Raw genomic sequence first — 23,757 nt, forward strand, 5'->3', positions numbered from 1 at the left:
AGTTGAGTCTCAATGACTCACTCATTAACAGTGACTTGCTGCCTCCTACTGGCGGTTTTAATTTTAAAATATTATTTATGTCTGTGTAAAAGCATCTAAATGCCACTTCAAATGCAGCTTCTGTGTTTCCTCTCCATTGCAAATATTTTGTTGATACAGTCCTTTTGTGTCTTATTATAATTTAATTTGATTACATTTATGAAATTTACACAAAAGATGATGGATGCATAATTAGGTTTAAAAATAAATGTATAAAAGGTAAAAGGTCTGTCCCAGATGAAACCTAAAATACTATATGAAGGACGAAAGATAATTTAATAGCTATTATATTACCGTGTGGTGAACCTATAAACCTTAAATATTTAAACACATATTTAAACAATTGCTTTGTGTTGTTGGCCAGAGAAAATGACGGAGAAAAGAAAAACGGACATAAGATCATTTTTCAGTGCACCAAAACGCCAAGTAAGTAAAAAATTAAGGCAATACATCATTATAAAAATGGGTGCTTATGGAAATACTAACGTCACAGTGTCACACTCACAGGCAAAGAATACAGAAAGTACTGAGGGACAGGGAAACCAGGGACAGTCAGGTTTAGAATCTCAGGTAAGTGTGTTGAGCTTTTGTTAATTTTTTTGAGGTGTGTCTGTTTAGCAGATGAGCACCACTGGCTCAACAATTTATAGTAGGATCAGCCAATTTAGCAAATGTAATGAAAAAAAGAGTCTTTATTTAGAATTCTTGCTATTGGGTTGGATGAGGTAGTTATTAGGAGTATGCAACACATCTTCTGTTCCAGGAGTCAGACTGTCCTGAGACAGCGAGAGTAGAGGAAGGGTCAGAACCAGGGAGAGAGACAGAGAAAGCAGCACAAGGAGACAGTATTGCCAGCACCAGCACAGGGGACATGAGCACAGTCTATAGTTCAGATCTCAGTGACTGCACAAAGCCATACCAACCACACCCCCAGTGTATCGAAAAACAAATACTTACAAACAAGTCATTGGCATTTCAAGAGAAATGGTACCAAGACTTTCCATGGCTACATTACAGTCCATCAGTAAGAGGGGTCTTGTGTTTTTACTGCAGCAAAGGTGTTTCTAATCAGCACCCTTTAGGTCATAGAACTGATGCAGCTTTCATTAGTACAGGCTTTAGAAATTGGAAAAAAGCCATTGAAAAATGTACAGCACACCAGACCTCCCAAGCCCACCGACATTATGTGACTGTGAGTGCATATCAGTCAAACCCAATCAGTGCCCAGTTATCCAGTGCATGGGGTAAACAGCAGGAGGTGGCAAGACATTGCTTGAAGAAAATTGTTAGCTCTGTACGGCATGTCGCCAGGCAGGGACAATCTTTAAGAGGCCATACTGATGAAAGTGGGAATCTGTATCAGCTCCTCAAACTTAGGGCAGAAGAGGATGATCCCGTTTTATTGAAATGGTTAACAGATCGGAACATTGCATACACAAGCCCTAAATCACAGAATGAAATCCTGAAAATTATGGCCAATACAATTATCCGAGGCATTGCAAGTGAGATTAGGTCTCCAGCCCTTGTTCAGTTTTCTGTAGTAGTTGATGGTACCCAGGATATTTCTGGTGTTGAGCAGGAAAGTGTCTGTCTGCGCTATGTGGACCATGACCTTGTTCCACATGAGGAATTTATTGGATTATACAGTTTATCAGAGACAACAGGCCAGGGCATTGCCAAGATGGTAACTGATGTGCTGTTGAGGCTTAATCTGCCCATGTCTGCTTTACGTGGGCAGAGTTACGATGGCGCTTCAAACATGGCAGGAAAGTACAGCGGTGCACAGGCAATAGTGAAGGAACAGCAGCCATTAGCCCTCTATGTGCATTGCGGTGCCCACTGTGTCAGTCTAATCATACAGGCTGGCTGCTCAGCCTCCCCAATGATTCGGGACTGCCTTTCTTGGGTCCACCAGTTAGGCATCCTTTTTAGCCAGTCAGGAAAATTTAAGAGAATGTTTGAAAACATAGTTACCTCTGAAAATGTACCCATTACCACACTGAAACCCCTTTGTCCAACCAGGTGGACTGTGCGCAATTCTGCTATAATAGCTGTGCTAGGGCAATATGAGCGGGTACTTGGCAGCCTAGAGGAGATGGCAAAAAGTACATCTAGGACAGCTTCAACTGCCAGTGGTTTATTTGAGCACTTCAGCAAAGGTAAGACTGTGTTGGGCCTCACACTTGCTTCTGCTGTTGTTGGAGAGCTTGAGTGCCTAAACATTTCACTGCAGAAGAAGACCCAGACGGTCTCTGGTATGCAGGCTGCAGTAGATTGTGTCCGATCCTCTCTCCAGGGAAAGAGAAATGACAAGAGCTATCTTGAACTGTATGAGAAAGCTACAGCATTGGTTAACTCCACTGAATCAGTTGACTCTATTGAGACAGCAAATGTAAGGCGCTTTGCTGGCAAAGCAGTGGATCATTACAGGGCAGAGTTCTTTAAAGTATTGGATTGTGTGGAGGTTCAGTTTGGTGACCGTTTCAATCAAGACAGTCTAAAGACTCTTCAAAACTTAGAGAGTATCCTTTTGACCGGGGTGTTAACTGATTCAATAGTTGAGTATCCTGAGTTGCATAGAGGTTCTCTTTCAGTACAGTTGCCCCTCTTTCGCCAGAAATACCCCTGTAGCAGCAGTGGAGAGGCAGCAGAGGTCCTAAGGGGAATGCCAGTGGAGGTTCGGGGGTTGTTTGACCAAGTTGAGGTCCTGGTCAGAATTTTGATGGTGGTGCCAGTGTCCTCATGTGAAGCTGAGAGGAGCTTCAGTGCATTGCGTAGACTGAAGACGTGGCTAAGGGCTACAATGGGCCAAGACAGACTCAACAGTCTTTTAGTGTGCAATGTGCACAAAGACAGGCTGGACAGCCTTAACATAAACAAGATATGCCAAGAGTTTGTGGGGCCCAGTGATACCAGGAAAAATACATTTGGTACTTTTGTTTAGTGCCTGTCCTGTCGTGCTAGTTTGATTTAAATTAAATCTGTTTTATTACTACATATAGAGCAGTGTCTATAACCTAATAATTTTATTTGTTACAAAATAATTTGATTTCTTTAATATGGGGACACTTTTAGAATATTGATGCTTTTTGTTACTTTAAAAGTTAAAAGTTACTATACTGATCTCACTATACAGTTGTGTGAGGGTGTATTTCTAAAAGAGTTTTGTATGTTTTAATATAACTGTGAAGCAACAATGTTGCTACTAAATGTGCTATATAAATAAATACATGTTGAAGTTAAGTTCAAATTTCATTGTATTTTGGTGGGTTAACTGTGCAAACAACTTAAAAAACATTGCAATAAAAAAATATGATTTTGAAGATGTTTTGGTCAATTTAGTCAGCTTTTCCATTGAACCAGAAAGAAACATTGATAATGATAATGGAATGGTCTCCACGCTACACTAGTAAGGCTTTTCTCTCTGTACACATTTCCTTGCAAGTACAATTTTGCCTGTATTATTGGTGTCCCCTTCAAAAATTGTTCTTGAAAAATTTTATGTTTATTGTCCCCCCCAACATTTAGATGAAATTTTCGCCCCTGATTGTCGCAACACCACGGTCAAAAGTATGAAGAGGCGGTGCCACAAATACTACAATGGCTATCATTTATGATAGGAATGAGATATCAACACGAAACTTGGTACACATATGTATAGACCCAGGCCAAGGTCACATGCAAAAAATTGCAGAGATTGTCCACTAGGTGGCGCTATAACCTAAGAAAAAATAACGATAACTATAGCATATGTATACAACACATAAATATTTGTCTGACCTACTTTTTATTTTGCACATAACATCTGCTTTCAGATTCTTATAAGGGTCTTTTAGGATAATTACATATCTTAGAAAACATGACGACCAACAGCCAGCCAGCATTAACCATGTACGAGTCCAGCGTAATGGTGTGCCATTACAACTAAACTGATGGGCCTGTTTGTCTTATGTTCTCAAGTGTCTTTGATGATTTTTGGCTCATCATTCCGGAAATATTTGCATCTAGAACAACGGGAGTTACGTTAACTGTGCCCTAGATCAATGGTTCTCAAAATTATTCCTGGAGGCCCACTGCTCTGCACATATACGAAAGTCTTCTATTTTAAACAAATCTACTTTAATCATCAGTAGAGATTTGTATGAACTGAACTGATTGTGTCAGATGAGAGAAACATACAAAATGTTCCGAGCATTGGGTCTTGAGAAACCAATGCGGTTCACTGAGTTGAAAGTACTGCTCTAGATGTTTATGTTTATATGAAAAACAATTTTATGAATTTGCTGTACTATCTGGGCAAATATCAATATGAAACATAAAATAAAATTTTGTCGTTGTATTACTGGATTTGATGTGATGTCACATAGTGAGGTGGGCACCATTTGTAACCTGTATTCTTTATTTCATTTGTAGCTGCTGTTATGTTCCTTTTGTCCATGGGTTTGCATCTGCATGAAAATTATTATAAGATTTAATGATTTGCAGTCATTTACCTCATTAAAACTAAAAGACTTGAGGTAATCAATTCAAGCATTTTGAAATGTGACATTTTCAAAATGGGCCAGACTAAGTATATCTAACTAATTAACTAGTAATGTGAAGCTTATGACAAAATATTAACAGTTTTATTAAGATCAGACAATATATGTCTTTCCAAGACTAGGGCTGGTTGAATAAACATACAGTAGCCATTAAGTAAAGACTGTGTTTTAAGGACTAGTCTGAAGAACTAGTAGTTAGTTAGGGCTAATCAGTCTTACTATTTGGATTTAAATATAATTTAAATAATTTAAATATTTTTTTCATATGATACTTAAAGCAGTTATGTTTAATCATGAAGACAAAAATGTATGACTAACTTTGAATACTAGTCTTAGAGATTCATGTTACTGACCATTGGTTTATGTGTAGTTACAGACTAAAATTAAGGCTTAAGTTTTAGTTATCTTACTTGAAAATAGCTTACACTGGCCTACCTTTAAATATATCTGGGCCATAGTTTTGTCTTAAGATGTACACCAGTAATGTTTTTTATAAGGTTTGTTTGTAAAAAGTACCTAAATGTTTTTACATAACTAATGGCTAGTCATGCATCAATTTAAACCTGTGGGAAACAACCCTATGAAGTTATAAAGCTTCAAATGTTGTCTTAGAATTCTTCAAATCCTAAAGGTCACTTCACACTGGTCAGACAGACTCCAACAGACGCGTCTGTTGGAGTCTGTCTGACCAGTGTGAAACCCCTGTTGGAAGTTGTTGGATCAAAGTAAATGAGACTTTAGAATGTGGTTGTCTGTTGGTGTCTGTTGGAGTTGGTAGTTGTCTGACCAGTGTGAACTGGCCTTAAAGGTATGAAAAAGATTGCTGTAAATATGTGGATCCTTAAAGAACAATAATAGGCCAACATTAGAAATAATAACTAATAATCACACATAAAGAGAATACATATTTGGTTATCAGTAGCTTTAGTATTCTAATCTATTTTCCATAACATAAACACGTCATGCTGTGTCTTATAAAGTTTTCAATAATTGTTTATAGAATTATTGCAATGAAATTGTAATGTTATGATACACTTGGTTATTTTAAATATAAATGTTTACTGAAAACTTACTCTAGCACAGCACGTGTGTGAACACAAGGCAAGGCAAGGCAAGGCAAGTTTATTTGTATAGCACATTTCATACACAGAGGTCATTCAAAGTGCTTTACATAGAAATGAGAAAACAATATATAAAAGAGAAAAAAGAAAATTTAAAAATAATAGATACACAATAAAATCACAATAAAAAAAGATACATGAGAATTTTGAATAACAATTAAAGAAAATGAATGTGATTTTAATAAAAACAGTTTAAAATGTTAAACAGAATAAAACAGGAGTAATAGTGGCTTGAGTTAAAGGTGCAGTCAGTGTAAAGCAGCACAGTGCTCATTCAGTAAATGCAGAGTTAAACAGATGTGTTTTTAATCTAGATTTAAAAGTTAGTATTCTAATCTATTTTCTATTTTCTATTTACAAATAAGTGCTTAATAGCAAATCTGACTGACATTTGCTTAATGACATCATATTTGTTATTAACTCCATTTGATATAAACAACACATCTGGATCAGTTATGTATGGACATAGCCAGTTGTTAAATATAAAAAATGTACAGCTTTAGTACTATTTTTAGGCCTACTATAATATGACAGAGGCTGTCATCTGAAAAACTTGTATGTTTGCACATCATATCTATGTCAAAGAATATATATGTTCTATAAGAACAATTACTTTTGTTTAAAAAAATAGTCTAAAAGATTTAAACAAGCAACCATTTAGTAAGACCTAGATCTCTATGAATTAAAATGACTGTTTCAGATGAGAGAAACATACAAAATGTGCAGAGCATGTTTGTGTATATGTTCCTTTTGTCCATAAAGATATATTCGGTTTAATAACTTGCATACCTCACTTTATTTACCTAATGAAAACAGAAAGCCTTCATGGTACTCGATTAAAGGACATGAACATGAATCTGCTAAATGAAATGATATTTGTTATTGACACGATTTAATAACACCATCCACCATTCAGATAACGTATCTGGTTTTGTTTTATTAAATTGTTTCAGTTCTTACACTCAACAACAGTAAAGCCAGTGCAGTACAATTTTCTCTACACTGTATAATACAAATACAAAAACAACTTTGCAGAAGTATAGCTATCACACAGTCATTTTGAAAACGGCCCTGACGAACGGCCCCTAAAGCTTATGACAAAGCATACAAGTATTATTGAGATCTGGCAATATACTCAAATTCCTTATTGTGGTTTTTAGGTGCAATTTTCCGTTATGTCCACTAGATGGCTGTAGAGGATCAATCACTGGCTGACATTTGCACTCACAGAAAACCCAGAAGATGATTACTCTTTAACTAAGTCTACTATTAATAGAACTCTGTACACATTTAAAGGTGCAGTGTGTAATTTTTAGAAGGATCTCTTGACGAAAATGCAAAATTATATACAAAACTATATTATCAGGGGTGTATAAAGACCTTTCATAATGAACCGGTATGTGTTTATTACCTTAGAACGAGACCTTTTTATCTACATACACTGAGGGTCCCCTTACATAGAAGTCACCATTTTGTGCCGCCATTTTTCTACAGAAGCCCTTAACGGACAAATTTTTTTACTAAGTTGTTTCCGACGATGACATGTTTGTCTGGTGGCGGCTACTGTAGCTTCTCTATGTGTTTCAAAAGCGAGGGGTGAGCAGTGGACTAAGCCATTGGTTGCAATTCGTGACCTCACCACTAGGTGCCGCTAAAATGTACACACTGCACCTTTAACTTCATGATTTTACTGTTATAATATTAAAATCACATTTAGTGAAAGACTACCACTTCAATTGTTCTGAGTTATCAGTTTTAACACTCATGTAATTTAATGATAGCTGTGAAACGTGAACATAATTTTGGAGGCACTTACACGACATTTGCAGTAAGAATTATATATTTTTTGTTTTTTATAAAAAAAAACTACATACCAAATGAGTGTATAACCATGTCAATATTAAGTCTTGTTCTTTAACAGTCTTGTTTCTCCTTTCTCAGGTAAACGTGTGTGTGTACAATATACAATGCAGTATATCTATATGGCCATGTCCTTAAACGTCTTGTGATCTAAATGGCTTGAACCCCGATAATCGCTGCTAGCAGCTATATTTAGGGTTTCGAGCACGAAGTGCTGAAAACCTATTGTATTTGTCTGTTTTATTATTATTATTATTATTATTATTATTATTATTATTATTATTTTCCGCCATAAAACGCGTCGCCCAGCACAAACCGTAAGTCGTAGAAACTTGCCACTTGGTCAACTGGTTGTATATTAGCAGGCTACTCAGATACAGTGAACCAGCCAAATCGGCCCATAGGTGGCGCTATAGCAATGCCCGACGCGTTTGGGCTCATAACTCCTAAACCGGCCATCATACACTCAAGTGTTTGATATCATTGTAATCCCTGGCTCCAAACTTAAAAAATGTATATCTCCGTTTTCATTTCCGTCATGAAAAATTTTCCGCTATTTTCGATTTTGTCGAAAAAAATAAAAACGAACTAGTCCTAGGTTTTTCGCCCGATCGGAATCATTCCAGTGCTAAAATGTTCCTTGGAGTTTGAATATCAATAATTATCAAAAAAAAGTTGAACTTTCGACTCACGGTCAACATGCCACGCCCACACGTCTGAATTGTGGGCAGGCACTAGAACATTATTGGCTATAACTGGGGACAGGAATGAAGTATCAACACGACACTTGGTACTTGTGATGAGAGTCATGGCCTGAGGTTTCATGCATCGTTTCGTCACAGCGCCACCTAGTGGTCATACGAATCGAATAATGCTTATAACTTCGGCTGAGTTTAACGTATTTTCATGCGACGTTTTTCCTTGGAGTCCTGAATTGTTGCCGAGTCCAATGATACCAAGCATGCCAGGTTTTGCTTTACGGTTGGTTCTGCACAGGAAAATAGCGCTTAAAAAACATGCGCGAATAACTCCGCGAGGGTTCCTCCGATCGACTCGAAACGACCATAGGAAGAATATTGTATTACCTTCTGAACAAAAAGTTCTATTGGCATTATGTTAAAATTTCCATCAGAAATGGCCGAAAATTGCAAAAAACGAAAAATTTACTCCAAATTTTGTGTTTTTTACACATAAATGGTTATAACTCCGCAACGAAATGATATTTTTTTACCAGATTTGATACGCTGATGTCTGAGCAGAGTCTGAGGCAATACAAAAAAAATGGTATGCCTGCACCACTAGTTGGCCTCATAATTGAACAAAACCTTTGACGTTGAGCTAGCACAATGGTCATACAACAGTTTTTTTCACTAAACTTAAGTGTATAGCCATGATACTAGCTAGATGTAACACATTCATGACGTTGCATGCACAAGTTTTTCATAGCGCCACCTAGTGGTTATTTGTTATTTTGACTTAAAAATACTGCAACCTTATATCTAAAATCATGAGTCATCGTGGATTATGCCTTTCATGGCTTTGAGTATAATCATTGGTGGATTGCAATTCACTCCCTAGCAACCAATCAGAATACCCTAGCAACCATTTAGCAAGAGCTGTATCTTTGTATCAGAACATCGTAGAGATATGGGGTTCGGCTCGTTTGACTTTTTTACACTATTTTAACATTTTGTGACCCAAGTTTTGCCACTGTAAGCACCACAAACATTTCCTTCAGTGTTCTATTTGTCAATGCTTCGTGAGAAGAGAGGGAGACATTTCACTGAATGATAGCACCTTTTTTGCTGATGACTTTGAACAGGTGTGTGAGGTAGCTTATTTTTTATAATTTATTTTGTACAATTCAGCAAAACTACACAGGCATGCCCTGAAAGGTCTTAAGGTCCCAAATCGCTTGAACCCGACTCAATGGCCTTGTAATTCAACTAAACACGGCCATTTCTGAATTGTATTTTACGGTATAAATCTGAAAAACTAATTCTCGTTAACAAATTATCAGAATGACTTAACATTAAGGATGTGACATGTTTGTCCTATAGGTGCACCTGTGTGTAAGCTACATAGTCTGTCTGAACCGTTTCTGACCATCTCTTACGTTTTTCTGGATGCGATGTGGTGTATCAGCCTGGTCGACGACATCTGACATGTTGTATGTGCTTTAATGCTCGAAACCCGGTAAACGCTGCTTGCAGCTTTAATTAGGGGTTCAAGCACGAAGTGCTGAAACCCTATTGTAATTGCCAAGGTTTTTATTATTATTATTATTAGTTATTATTATTCTGCCGTAAAACGGAACGTGCAGACCAAACCGTAAGGCCTAGAGACTTGAAACTTGGCCAAATGGTAGGACCCAATTTGGGGAGAGGTTGATAGAGTATCAACCCGATTGGCCCATAGGTGGCGCTATAGCGATAACAAACGCGTTGATGGTCATAACTTCCACAAATCTTATCCAAATGTCAAGTGTCTTATATCCCTGGATTCCTTGCGTCAAGGCGAACAAAACGTATATCTCCGATTTCATTTCCGTCATGAAAATTTTTTCGCTATTTTCGATTTTGTCAAAAAAAATAAAAACGAACTCGTCCTAGGTTTTTCGTCCGATCGGAACCGTTCCAGTGCCGTAATATTCCTTGGAGTGTGAATATCAAAAGTTATCAAAAAAAAGTTTAACTTTCGACTCGCCGTCGTCAAGCCACGCCCAAACGCCCCCAATGAGCGGAGCCTCTTGATCTTAAACAGCTATAACTTAGGAAGGGAAGGAGGTATCGACACCAAATTTGGTACACATATACAGGGGACTATTCTGAGGTCAGGTGCAAAAAATTGCGCCGCTTGACCACTAGTTGTCGCTATAACACCACCTCAACTTTGAAGGGCTGTAACTACGGAAATATGGGACCGATCAACTTGACATTTGACAGGTGTGCTCCTGGTCTGGGGTACTATCTATGTTTAAAAGGAATTTTGCGTAACTCAAAAAACATGGCCGCCATCGGCCAATCAAGAAAAAGCAGCTATTAGACAGGGTTAACGGAGCCCGATCGAAATGAAACGCGGTGGGCCTGTTTGTCTCTTGGCCATGAAGGTCTGTGCAGAGTAAGAAAAAATTCGGACTCCGGAGGGCGCTATCACGTTTTTTCAGTGTTTAAGTGATTGTGTATTATGCAGTGTTTCAGATATCATCAAGATCCTCATATCATTTAATAGAGGTACTTAAAATGAACAACTTTTCCTCAAGCAGCACTTGTCTCAGTCGAATCGTTTGTTAGATATTCATCATTTTCTTTGAAACCTACTTTTGCGAACTAGTTAGGGTTTCGAGCACGAAGTGCTGAAAACCTATTGTATTTGTCTGTTTTATTATTAGGGTTTCGAGCACGAAGTGCTGAAAACCTATTGTATTTGTCTGTTTTATTATTATTAGGGTTTCGAGCACGAAGTGCTGAAAACCTATTGTATTTGTCTGTTTTATTATTATTATTATTATTATTATTATTATTATTTTTCCGCCATAAAACGCGTCGCCCAGCACAAACCGTAAGTCGTAGAAACTTGCCACTTGGTCAACTGGTTGTATATTAGCAGGCTACTCAGATACAGTGAATCAGCCAAATCGGCCCATAGGTGGCGCTATAGCAATGCCCGACGCGTTGGGGCTCATAACTCCTAAACCGGACATCCTACACTCAAGTGTTTGATATCATTGTAATCCTTGTCTCCAAACTTAAAAAATGTATATCTCCGATTTCATTTCCGGTATGCAAATTTTTTCGCTAATTTGCATAATATGCATTTCAAGCCAAACTGAACTAGTCCTAGGTTTTTCGCCCGATCGGAATCGTTCCAACGCAGGAGAAATCTGTGGAGTGAGTAGGTAAATAATTATCGAACAGAATGTGTAATTTCGCTTCAGTGTCACTAAGGGGCGCCAAAATTCAATACCGGAAGTAGACTATCTCCAGGAAAATGGCTATAACTCGTGAACGGTTAGAGATATCTTAACGCGGTTTGGTACACATGTGTATCAGCTCACTCCGGGGTCACAGGAAAAAATACGCGGATTTTGGCCACTAGGTGGCGCTATAATAAGCTTGAGGGTCGAAAATGGCTATCACTACACAACCGTAAGCCCGATACACTTCATATTTGGTATGGTGTGTCTTTGTGCAATGTACCATGAGGGTCTAGAAGGACATTGGCGTATCTGTAAAAACATGGCCGTCATCGGCCAATGAAGTGTGAGGGCTGATTTGACAGGGTTAACGAAGGTCGATCGGAACGACACTCACTGTGCTTGTTCGTGTACTGCTCCATAAGGTCTGTAAGAATTATGGTGTCATTTGGCCACTAGGGGGCGAAATACCGTATTTCGGTGCCTGTATCACGTGACGTTTGACATACATACACAAACATGACATCATATGATAGATCGGTTCATGACGAAAAACTTTGCCTCTTGAAGCGTTGCTGTCAATCAAACGGTTCGTTAGTTATTGGCGATAACGTTCAAACCTACTTTTGCGAACTAGTCCTAGGTTTTTCATCCGATTTGAACCTAACGAAAGCTGATTGATTCTGTGGAGTGGGAATATGAATAATTATCGAAAAAAAGTTGAAATTTGTATTCAAACACGCAGGGAGTGGTCAAAAACCGAACTGGGCGGAGCTTAAAACATTTAAACGGCCATAACTCGAGAGGCATTTGAGATATCATCATGGGGCTTGAATCATATGTGTAGGCCATCGGTCTAAGGTCGTGATATAAAAAGCTTGCTGATCGGACAATAGGTGGCGCTATACCGGGAAAGATGGCATTAAATACTGTGATTATCCAACGGTTACACTTTATAAGCCTATAACTCTATCTGTGATCAACGAATTTTCATGGGAGTTGCTTTTGTATGATCCTGAACTGTTTTCGAATCCTACGATACCAAGCATGCCAGGTTTCGAATTACGGTTCGATCAGAACTACGTTTTCCCACATAAAAAACAATCACTAATAGCTTCGTAACCGTAACTCCTATCGATTCGAAAACACCATAGGAAGAACAATGCAAAAGCTTCTGAACAAAAAAGTATATTGGCGTTATATTAAAATTTCCATCAGAAATGGCCGAACATTGTGAAAAACCAAAATAGTCCTATAGGTGCACGTGTGTTTAAGCATACATAGTCTGTATGAACCGTTTCTGACCATCTCTTTCGTTTTTGTGTGATGCTGGATCAGCCTAATCGACGATGTGTGACGTCTTTGACGTGCCTTAATGCTCGAAACCCGGTAAATGCTGCTTGCAGCTTTAATTATTATTATTATTATTATTATTATTATTATTATTTTTCCGCCATAAAACGCGTCGCCCAGCACAAACCGTAAGTCGTAGAAACTTGCCACTTGGTCAACTGGTTGTATATTAGCAGGCTACTCAGATACAGTGAATCAGCCAAATCGGCCCATAGGTGGCGCTATAGCAATGCCCGACGCGTTGGGGCTCATAACTCCTAAACCGGACATCCTACACTCAAGTGTTTGGTATCATTGTAATCCCTGGCTCCAAACTTAAAAAATGTATATCTCCGATTTCATTTCCGGTATGCAAATTTTTTCGCTAATTTGCATAATATGCATTTCAAGCCAAAATGAACTAGTCCTAGGTTTTTCGCCCGATCGGAATCGTTCCAACGCAGGAGAAATCTGTGGAGTGAGTAGGTGAATAATTATCGAACAGAATGTGTAATTTCGCTTCAGTGTCACTAAGGGGCGCCTAAATTCAATACCGGAAGTAGACTATCTCCAGGAAAATGGCTATAACTCGTGAACGGTTAGAGATATCTTAACGCGGTTTGGTACACATGTGTATCAGCTCACTCCCGGGTCACATGAAAAAATACGCGGATTTTGGCCACTAGGTGGCGCTATAATAAGCTTGAGGTCGAAAATGGCTATCACTACACAACCGTAAGCCCGATACACTTCATATTTGGTATGGTGTGTCTTTGTGCAATGTACCATGAGGGTCTAGAAGGACATTGGCGTATCTGCTAAAACATGGCCGTCATCGGCCAATGAAGTGTGAGGGCTGATTTGACAGGGTTAACGAAGGTTGATCGGAACGACATTCACTGTGCTTGTTCGTGTACTGCTCCAGAAGGTCTGTAAGAATTATGGTGTCATTTGGCCACTAGGGGGCGTAATACCGTATTTCGGTGCCTGTATCACGTGACGTTTGACATACACACACAAACATGACATCATATGATAGATCGGTTCATGACGAAAAACTTTGCCTCTTGAAGCGTTGCTGTCAATCAAACGGTTCGTTAGTTATTGGCGATAACGTTCAAACCTACTTTTGCGAACTAGTCCTAGGTTTTTCATCCGATCTGAACCTAACGAAAGCTGATTGATTCTGTGGAGTGGGAATATGAATAATTATCGAAAAAAAGTTGAAATTTGTATTCAAACACGCAAGGAGTGGCCAAAAACCGAACTGGGCGGAGCTTAAAACATTTAAACGGCCATAACTCGAGAGGCGTTTGAGATATCATCATGGGGCTTGAATCATATGTGTAGGCCATCGGTCTAAGGTCGTGATATAAAAAGCTCCCCGATTGGACACTAGTTGGCGCTATAACGGGGAAAATAGCACTAAATACTGTGATTATGCAATGGTTGCAACTTTCACGCCTATAACTTTATCTGTGGTCAAGAGATTTTCATGGGAGTTAGTTTTTTAGCATCCTGAATTGTTTCCGAGTCCTACGATACCAAGCATGCCAGATTTCGCCCTTACAGTTAGTTCTGCACAGGAAAATAGCGCTTAAAAAACACACGCGAATAACTCCGCGAGGGTTATTCCGATTGACTCGAAACGACCATAGGAAGAACATTGCATTACCTTCTGAACAAAAAAGTCTATTGGCGTTATGTTAAAATTTCCAATAGAAATGGCCGAAAATTGCAAAAAACGAAAAATTACCTCAAAATTTGTCGTTTTTTACACATAAATGGTTATATGGAGAGATTTCACTGAATGAGAGCCGTTTTTTTGCTGATAACTAATGTATTTAAGGTTGTATCTTCACCAAACGTATGCATAATGACATGGTACTTGATAATTCTGATGGCAGTCAGGACCTGAGGGAGCCTTCAGTTTCGGAAGCATATTTTACACGCCTACAACTTTGGCTGCAGTCACCATATTTTTATGGGACTTTTTTCACAGGAGTCCTGAATTGTTGTAGAGTCCAACGATACCAAACATGCCCAGTTTTGCCTTATGCTTAGTCCTGGGGTTACTGTTCACTGTAGGTCCTTGCGGTCTGCTGCGCTGCTGTGTTTCTGTCTTATGTACACGTGTGCAGTCTGTTTGCACCATTGCACCATACCACGACTCAATGGCCTTGTAGTTCAACTAAACACGGCCATTTCTGAATTGTATGTTACATTATAAATCTGAAAAACTAATTCTAGTTAACAAATTATCCTCATAACGTCACATTAAGGACATCACATGTTTGTCTTGTAGGTGCACCTGTGTGTAAGCATACATAGTCTGTATGATCTTTTTTTGACCATCTCTTTCATTTTTCTGGAGCGAGGTGGTCTATCATTCATTGTGGCTGTGTTCTGGTGTAACTGCTCCGCCTGGTAAGCGACGTGTGAGGTTTTTGACGTTGCCTTAAAGCTCGAAACCCGGCAATTGCTGCTTGCAGCTATATTTATTATTATTATTATTATTTTTCCGCCATAAAACGCGTCGCCCAGCACAAACCGTAAGTCGTAGAAACTTGCCACTTGGTCAACTGGTTGTATATTAGCAGGCTACTCAGATACAGTGAACCAGCCAAATCGGCCCATAGGTGGCGCTATAGCAATGCCCGACGCGTTTGGGCTCATAACTCCTAAACCTGCCATCATACACTCAAGTGTTAGATATCATTGTAATCCCTGGCTCCAAACTTAAAAAATGTATATCTCCGTTTTCATTTCCGTCATGAAAAATTTTCCGCTATTTTCGATTTTGTCGAAAAAAATAAAAACGAACTAGTCCTAGGTTTTTCGCCCGATCGGAATCATTCCAGTGCTAAAATGTTCCTTGGAGTTTGAATATCAATAATTATCAAAAAAAAGTTGAACTTTCGACTCACGGTCAACATGCCACGCCCACACGTCTGAATAGTGGGCAGGCACTAGAACATTATTGGCTATAACTGGGGACAGGAATGAAGTATCAACACGACACTTGGTACTTGTGATGAGAGTCATGGCCTGAGGTTTCATGCATCGTTTCGTCACAGCGCCACCTAGTGGTCAAACGAATCGAATAATGCTTATAACTTCGGCTGAGTTTAACGTATTTTCATGCGACGTTTTTCCTTGGAGTCCTGAATTGTTGCCGAGTCCAATGATACCAAGCATGCCAGGTTTTGCTTTACGGTTGGTTCTGCACAGGAAAATAGCGCTTAAAAAACATGCGCGAATAACTCCGCGAGGGTTCCTCCGATCGACTCGAAACAACCATAGGAAGAATATTGTATTACCTTCTGAACAAAAAGTTCTATTGGCATTATGTTAAAATTTCCATCAGAAATGGCCGAAAATTGCAAAAAACGAAAAATTTACTCCAAATTTTGTGTTTTTTACACATAAATGGTTATAACTCCGCAACGAAATGATATTTTTTTACCAGATTTGATACGCTGATGTCTGAGCAGAATCTGAGGCAATACAAAAAAAAATGGTATGCCTGCACCACTAGTTGGCCTCATAATTGAACAAAACCTTTGACGTTGAGCTAGCACAATGGTCATACAACAGTTTTTTTCACTAAACTTAAGTGTATAGCCATGATACTAGCTAGATGTAACACATTCATGACGTTGCATGCACAAGTTTTTCATAGCGCCACCTAGTGGTTATTTGTTATTTTGACTTAAAAATACTGCAACCTTATATCTAAAATCATGAGTCATCGTGGATTATGCCTTTCATGGCTTTGAGTATAATCATTGGTGGATTGCAATTCACTCCCTAGCAACCAATCAGAATACCCTAGCAACCATTTAGCAAGAGCTGTATCTTTGTATCAGAACATCGTAGAGATATGGGGTTCGGCTCGTTTGACTTTTTTACACTATTTTAACATTTTGTGACCCAAGTTTTGCCACTGTAAGCACCACAAACATTTCCTTCAGTGTTCTATTTGTCAATGCTTCGTGAGAAGAGAGGGAGACATTTCACTGAATGATAGCACCTTTTTTGCTGATGACTTTGAACAGGTGTGTGAGGTAGCTTATTTTTTATAATTTATTTTGTACAATTCAGCAAAACTACACAGGCATGCCCTGAAAGGTCTTAAGGTCCCAAATCGCTTGAACCCGACTCAATGGCCTTGTAATTTAACTAAACACGGCCATTTCTGAATTGTATTTTACGGTATAAATCTGAAAAACTAATTCTCGTTAACAAATTATCAGAATAACTTAACATTAAGGATGTGACATGTTTGTCCTATAGGTGCACCTGTGTGTAAGCTACATAGTCTGTCTGAACCGTTTCTGACCATCTCTTACGTTTTTCTGGATGCGATGTGGTGTATCAGCCTGGTCGACGACATCTGACATGTTGTATGTGCTTTAATGCTCGAAACCCGGTAAACGCTGCTTGCAGCTTTAATTATTATTATTATTATTATTTTTCCGCCATAAAACGCGTCGCCCAGCACAAACCGTAAGTCGTAGAAACTTGCCACTTGGTCAACTGGTTGTATATTAGCAGGCTACTCAGATACAGTGAATCAGCCAAATCGGCCCATAGGTGGCGCTATAGCAATGCCCGACGCGTTGGGGATCATAACTCCTAAACCGGACATCCTACACTCAAGTGTTTGGTATCATTGTAATCCCTGGCTCCAAACTTAAAAATTGTATATCTCCGATTTCATTTCCGGTATGCAAATTTTTTCGCTATTTTCGATTTTGTCGAAAAAAATAAAAACGAACTAGTCCTAGGTTTTTCGCCCGATCGGAATCATTCCAGTGCTAAAATGTTCCTTGGAGTTTGAATATCAATAATTATCAAAAAAAAGTTGAACTTTCGACTCACGGTCAACATGCCACGCCCACACGTCTGAATTGTGGGCAGGCACTAGAACATTATTGGCTATAACTGGGGACAGGAATGAAGTATCAACACGACACTTGGTACTTGTGATGAGAGTCATGGCCTGAGGTTTCATGCATCGTTTCGTCACAGCGCCACCTAGTGGTCATACGAATCGAATAATGCTTATAACTTCGGCTGAGTTTAACGTATTTTCATGCGACGTTTTTCCTTGGAGTCCTGAATTGTTGCCGAGTCCAATGATACCAAGCATGCCAGGTTTTGCTTTACGGTTGGTTCTGCACAGGAAAATAGCGCTTAAAAAACATGCGCGAATAACTCCGCGAGGGTTCCTCCGATCGACTCGAAACAACCATAGGAAGAATATTGTATTACCTTCTGAACAAAAAGTTCTATTGGCATTATGTTAAAATTTCCATCAGAAATGGCCGAAAATTGCAAAAAACGAAAAATTTACTCCAAATTTTGTGTTTTTTACACATAAATGGTTATAACTCCGCAACAAAATGATATTTTTTTACCAGATTTGATACGCTGATGTCTGAGCAGAGTCTGAGGCAATACAAAAAAAATGGTATGCCTGCACCACTAGTTGGCCTCATAATTGAACAAAACCTTTGACGTTGAGCTAGCACAATGGTCATACAACAGTTTTTTCACTAAACTTAAGTGTATAGCCATGATACTAGCTAGATGTAACTAATTCATGACGTTGCATGCACAAGTTTTTCATAGCGCCACCTAGTGGTTATTTGTTATTTTGACTTAAAAATACTGCAACCTTATATCTAAAATCATGAGTCATCGTGGATTATGCCTTTCATGGCTTTGAGTATAATCATTGGTGGATTGCAATTCACTCCCAACCAATCAGAATACCCTAGCAACCATTTAGCAAGAGCTGTATCTTTGTATCAGAACATCGTAGAGATATGGGGTTCGGCTCGTTTGACTTTTTTACACTATTTTAACATTCAGTTTTGCCACTGTAAGCACCACAAACATTTCCTTCAGTGTTCTATTTGTCAATGCTTCGTGAGAAGAGAGGGAGACATTTCACTGAATGATAGCACCTTTTTTGCTGATGACTTTGAACAGGTGTGTGAGGTAGCTTATTTTTTATAATTTATTTTGTACAAATCAGCAAAACTACACAGGCATGCCCTTAAAGGTCTTAAGGTCCCAAATCGCTTGAACCCGACTCAATGGCCTTGTAATTCAACTAAACACGGCCATTTCTGAATTGTATTTTACGGTATAAATCTGAAAAACTAATTCTCATTAACAAATTATCAGATTGACTTAACATTAAGGATGTGACATGTTTGTCCTATAGGTGCACCTGTGTGTAAGCTACATAGTCTGTCTGAACCGTTTCTGACCATCTCTTACGTTTTTCTGGATGCGATGTGGTGTATCAGCCTGGTCGACGACATCTGACATGTTGTATGTGCTTTAATGCTCGAAACCCGGTAAACGCTGCTTGCAGCTTTAATTATTATTATTATTATTATTATTATTATTATTTTTCCGCCATAAAACGCGTCGCCCAGCACAAACCGTAAGTCGTAGAAACTTGCCACTTGGTCAACTGGTTGTATATTAGCAGGCTACTCAGATACAGTGAATCAGCCAAATCGGCCCATAGGTGGCGCTATAGCAATGCCCGACGCGTTGGGGCTCATAACTCCTAAACCGGACATCCTACACTCAAGTGTTTGGTATCATTGTAATCCCTGGCTCCAAACTTAAAAAATGTATATCTCCGATTTCATTTCCGGTATGCAAATTTTTTCGCTAATTTGCATAATATGCATTTCAAGCCAAAATGAACTAGTCCTAGGTTTTTCGCCCGATCGGAATCGTTCCAACGCAGGAGAAATCTGTGGAGTGAGTAGGTAAATAATTATCGAACAGAATTTGAAATTTCGCTTCATTGTCACTAAGGGGCACCAAAACTCCATACAGGAAGTAGCCTATCGTCAATGAAATGGCTATAACTGGTGAACGGTTTGAGATATCTTAACGAGGTTTGGTACACATATGAACCAGCTCACTCCGGGGTCACTGTAAAAAAAATGCGGATTTTGGCCACTAGGTGGCGCTATAACAGGCTTGAGCTCGGGAATGGCTATTACTACACAACCGTTAGCCCGATACACTTAATATTTTGTTTGGTGTGTCTTTGTGCAATGTACCATGAGGGTCTAGAAGGACATTGGCGTATCTCCAAAAACATGGCCGTCATCGGCCAATGAAGGTTGAGGACTGATTTGACAGAGTTAACAAGGGTCGATCGGAGCAAAACTCACTGTGGTTCTTCGTGTACTGCTCTTGAAGGCCTGTAAGAATTACGGTGTCATTTGGCCACTAGGGGGCGTAATACCGTATTTTGGTGCCTGTATCACGTGACGTTTGACATACACACACAAACATGACATCATTTGATAGATCGGCTCATGACGAAAAACTTTGCCTTTTGAAGCATTGCTGTCAATCAAACGGTTCGTTAGTTATTGGCGATAACGTTCAAACCTACTTTTGCGAACTAGTCCTAGGTTTTTCGTCCGATCTGAACCTAACCAAGGCTAATTGACTCTGTGGAGTGTGAATATGAATAATTATCAAAAAAAGTTGAAATTTGTATTCATACACGCAAGGAGTGGCCAAAAACCGAACTGGGCGGAGCTTAGAACATTTAAATGGCCATAACTTGAGAGGGGTTTCATCTTGAGAGGATATCATCATGGGGCTTGAATAATATGTGTAGGCCATCGGTCTAAGGTCGTGATATAAAAATCTCGCCGATCGGACACTAGATGGCGCTATAACGGGGAAAATGGCACTAAATACTGTGATTATGCAATGGTTACAACTTTTACGCCTATAACTTTATCTGTGGTCAAGAGATTTTCATGGGAGTTGTTTTTTTAGCATCCTGAATTGTTGCCGAGTCCAACGATACCAAGCATGCCAGGTTTCGCCTTACAGTTAGTTCTGCACAGGAAAATAGCGCTTAAAAAACATGCGCGAATAACTCCGCGAGGGTTATTCTGATCGACTCGAAACGACCATAGGAAGAATATTGCATTACCTTCTGAACAAAAAAGTCTATTGGCATTATGTTAAAATTTTCATCAGAAATGGCCGAAAATTACAAAAAACGAAAAATTACCTCAAAATGTGTCGTTTTTTACACATAAATGGTTATACCTCCGCAACGAAATGACTTTTTTCACCAGATTTGATACGCTGATGTTTGAGAAGAGTCTGGGGCAATACAAAAAAAATGGTATGCCTGCACCACTAGTTGGCCTCATAATTGAACAAAACCTTTGACGTTGATCAAGCCCAATGGTCTTACAACTGTTTTTTACTAAACTAAAGTGTGCAGCCATGATACTAGCTAGATGTAACAAAGTCATGACCTGACGTTGCATGCACAATTTTGTCATAGCGCCATCCTCTGGTTATTTGTTATTTTCACTTAAAAGTGAGTAGAGAGCGGAGAGATTTCACTGAATGAGAGCCGTTTTTTGCTGATAACTAATGTATTTAAGGTTGTATCTTCGCCAAACGTATGCGTAATGACACGGTACTTGGTAATTCTGATGGCAGTCAGGGCCTGAGGGAGCCTGCAGTTTCGTTGCACCGCCACCTAGTGGTCGGACGCATATTTTACACGCCTAGAACTTTGGCTGCAGTTACCGTATTTTCATGGGACTTTTTTCACAGGAGTCCTGAATTGTTGCAGAGTCCAACGATACCAAACATGCCAGGTTTTGCCTAATGCTTAGTCCTGGAGTTATCAGAACACATTCAAGGAGGACATTAAATAAGTCAAGCATTATCTTTCCAGCTGTGTTTGCTGTCCACTGTAGGTCCTTGCGGTTTGTTGCGTTGCTGTGTGTGTGCCTTATGTGCACGTCTGCAGTCTGTTTACACCATTGCACCATACCACGACTCAATGGCCTTGTAGTTCAACTAAACACGGCCATTTCTGAATTGTATGTTACGGTATAAATCTGAAAAACCTTTTCTCGTTAACAAATTATCGGAATGACTTAACATTAAGGATGTGACCTATTTGTCCTATAGGTGCACCTGTGTGTAAGCATACATAGTCTGTATGAACCGTTTCTGACCATCTCTTTCGTTTTTCTGGATGCGATGTGGTGTATCAGCCTGGTCGACGACGTCTGACGTCTCTGATGTGCTTTAATGCTCGAAACCCGGTAAATGCTGCTTGCAGCTTTAATTATTATTATTTTTCCGCCTTAAAACGCGTCGCCCAGCCCAAACCGTAAGTCGTAGAAACTTGCCACTTGGTCAACTGGTTGTATATTAGCAGGCTACTCAGATACAGTGAACCAGCCAAATCGGCCCATAGGTGGCGCTATAGCAATGCCCGACGCGTTGGGCCTCATAACTCCTAAACCGGACATCCTACACTCAAGTGTTGGGTATCATTGTAATCCCTGGCTCCAAACTTAAAAAATGTATATCTCCAATTTCATTTCCGGTATGCAAATTTTTTCGCTAATTTGCATAATATACATTTCAAGCCAAAATGAACTAGTCCTAGGTTTTTCGCCCGATCGGAATCGTTCCAATGCAGGAGAAATCTGTGGAGTGAGTAGGTAAATAATTATCAAACAGAATTTGAAATTTCTCTTCAGGGTCACTAAGGGGCGCCAAAACTCCATACAGGAAGTAGCCTATCGTCAATGAAATGGCTATAACTGGTGAACTGTTTGAGATATCTTAACGAGGTTTGGTACACATATGTACCAGCTAACTCCGGGGTCACAGTAAAAAGATGCGGATTTTGGCCACTAGGTGGCGCTATAACAGGCTTGAGCTCGGGAATGGCTATTACTACACAACCGTTAGCCCGATACACTTAATATTTTGTTTGGTGTGTCTTTGTGCAATGTACCATGAGGGTCTAGAAGGACATTGACGTATCTACAAAAACATGGCCGTCATCGGCCAATGAAAGTTGAGGACTGATTTGACAGGGTTAACAAGGGTCGATCGGAACAAAACGCACTGTGCTTCTTCGTGTACTGCTCTTGAAGGGCTGTAAGAATTACGGTGTCATTTGGCCACTACGGGGCGTAATGCCGTATTTTGGTGCCTGTATCACGTGACGTTTGACATACACACACAAACATGACATCATATGATAGATCGGCTCATGACGAAAAACTTTGCCTCTTAAAGTGTTGCTGTCAATCAAATGGTTCGTTAGTTATTGGCGATAACGTTCAAACCTACTTTTGCGAACTAGTCCTAGGTTTTTCATCCGATCTGAACCTAACCAAGGCTGATTGACTCTGTGGAGTGTGAATATGAATAATTATCAAAAAAAAGTTGAAATTTGTATTCATACACGCGAGGAGTGGCCAAAAACCGAACTGGGCGGAGCTTAAAACATTTAAACGGTCATAACTCGAGAGGCGTTTGAGATGTCATCATGGGGCTTGAATCATATGTGTAGGCCATCGATCTTAGGCCGTGATATAAAAAGCTCGCCGATCGGACACTAGATGGCGCTATAACGGGGAAAATGGCACTAAATACTGTGATTATGCAATGCTTAAAACTTTCACGCATATAACTTCATCTGTGGTCAAGAGATTTTCATGGGAGTTTAAGCATCCTGAATTGTTTCCGAGTCCTACGATACCAAACATACCAGGTTTTGCCTTACGGTTAGTTCTGCAATGCAAAAACAGTGCTCACAAAACATGCGTGAATAACTCCGTGAGGGTTATTCCGATCGACTCGAAAACACCATAGGAAGACCTTCTGAACAAAAAACTCTATTGGCGTTACGTTATTGCAAAAAACAAAAGATTGCATTAAATATTTTTGTTTTCTACGCATAAATGGTTATAACTTCGCAATAAAATGACATTTTTTCACCAGATTTGATACGCTGATGTCTGAGCAGAGTCTGAGGCAATACCCAAAAATGTATATGCCTGCACCACTAGTTGGCCTCATAATTGAACAAAACCTGTGACATTGAGCGAACCCA

General features: G+C 39.3%; 1 protein-coding gene across 1 annotated transcript; it reads left to right on the plus strand.

The window, feature by feature from the left end:
* Positions 1 to 408: 408 nt before the first annotated feature.
* On the plus strand, positions 409 to 2,983 carry LOC141282289 (zinc finger MYM-type protein 1-like). The gene is made up of 3 exons (XM_073814870.1): positions 409 to 465; positions 547 to 609; positions 803 to 2,983. The coding sequence occupies exons 1-3, from the start codon at positions 409 to 411 to the stop codon at positions 2,981 to 2,983; spliced, it is 2,301 nt and encodes a 766-aa protein (XP_073670971.1).
* Positions 2,984 to 23,757: the final 20,774 nt, after the last annotated feature.

Source organism: Paramisgurnus dabryanus, chromosome 1 (assembly GCF_030506205.2).
Source record: "Paramisgurnus dabryanus chromosome 1, PD_genome_1.1, whole genome shotgun sequence".
Lineage (NCBI taxonomy): Eukaryota > Metazoa > Chordata > Actinopteri > Cypriniformes > Cobitidae > Paramisgurnus > Paramisgurnus dabryanus.

Excerpts from the sequence above, each read along its gene's own strand:
- LOC141282289 (XM_073814870.1), top strand. The coding sequence starts at position 409 with ATGACGGAGAAAAGAAAAACGGACATAAGATCATTTTTCAGTGCACCA. Across the intron at positions 466-546 it reads TCAGTGCACCAAAACGCCAA|GCAAAGAATACAGAAAGTAC; the intron begins GTAAGTAAAAAA and ends TCACACTCACAG. Across the intron at positions 610-802 it reads AGTCAGGTTTAGAATCTCAG|GAGTCAGACTGTCCTGAGAC; the intron begins GTAAGTGTGTTG and ends CTTCTGTTCCAG.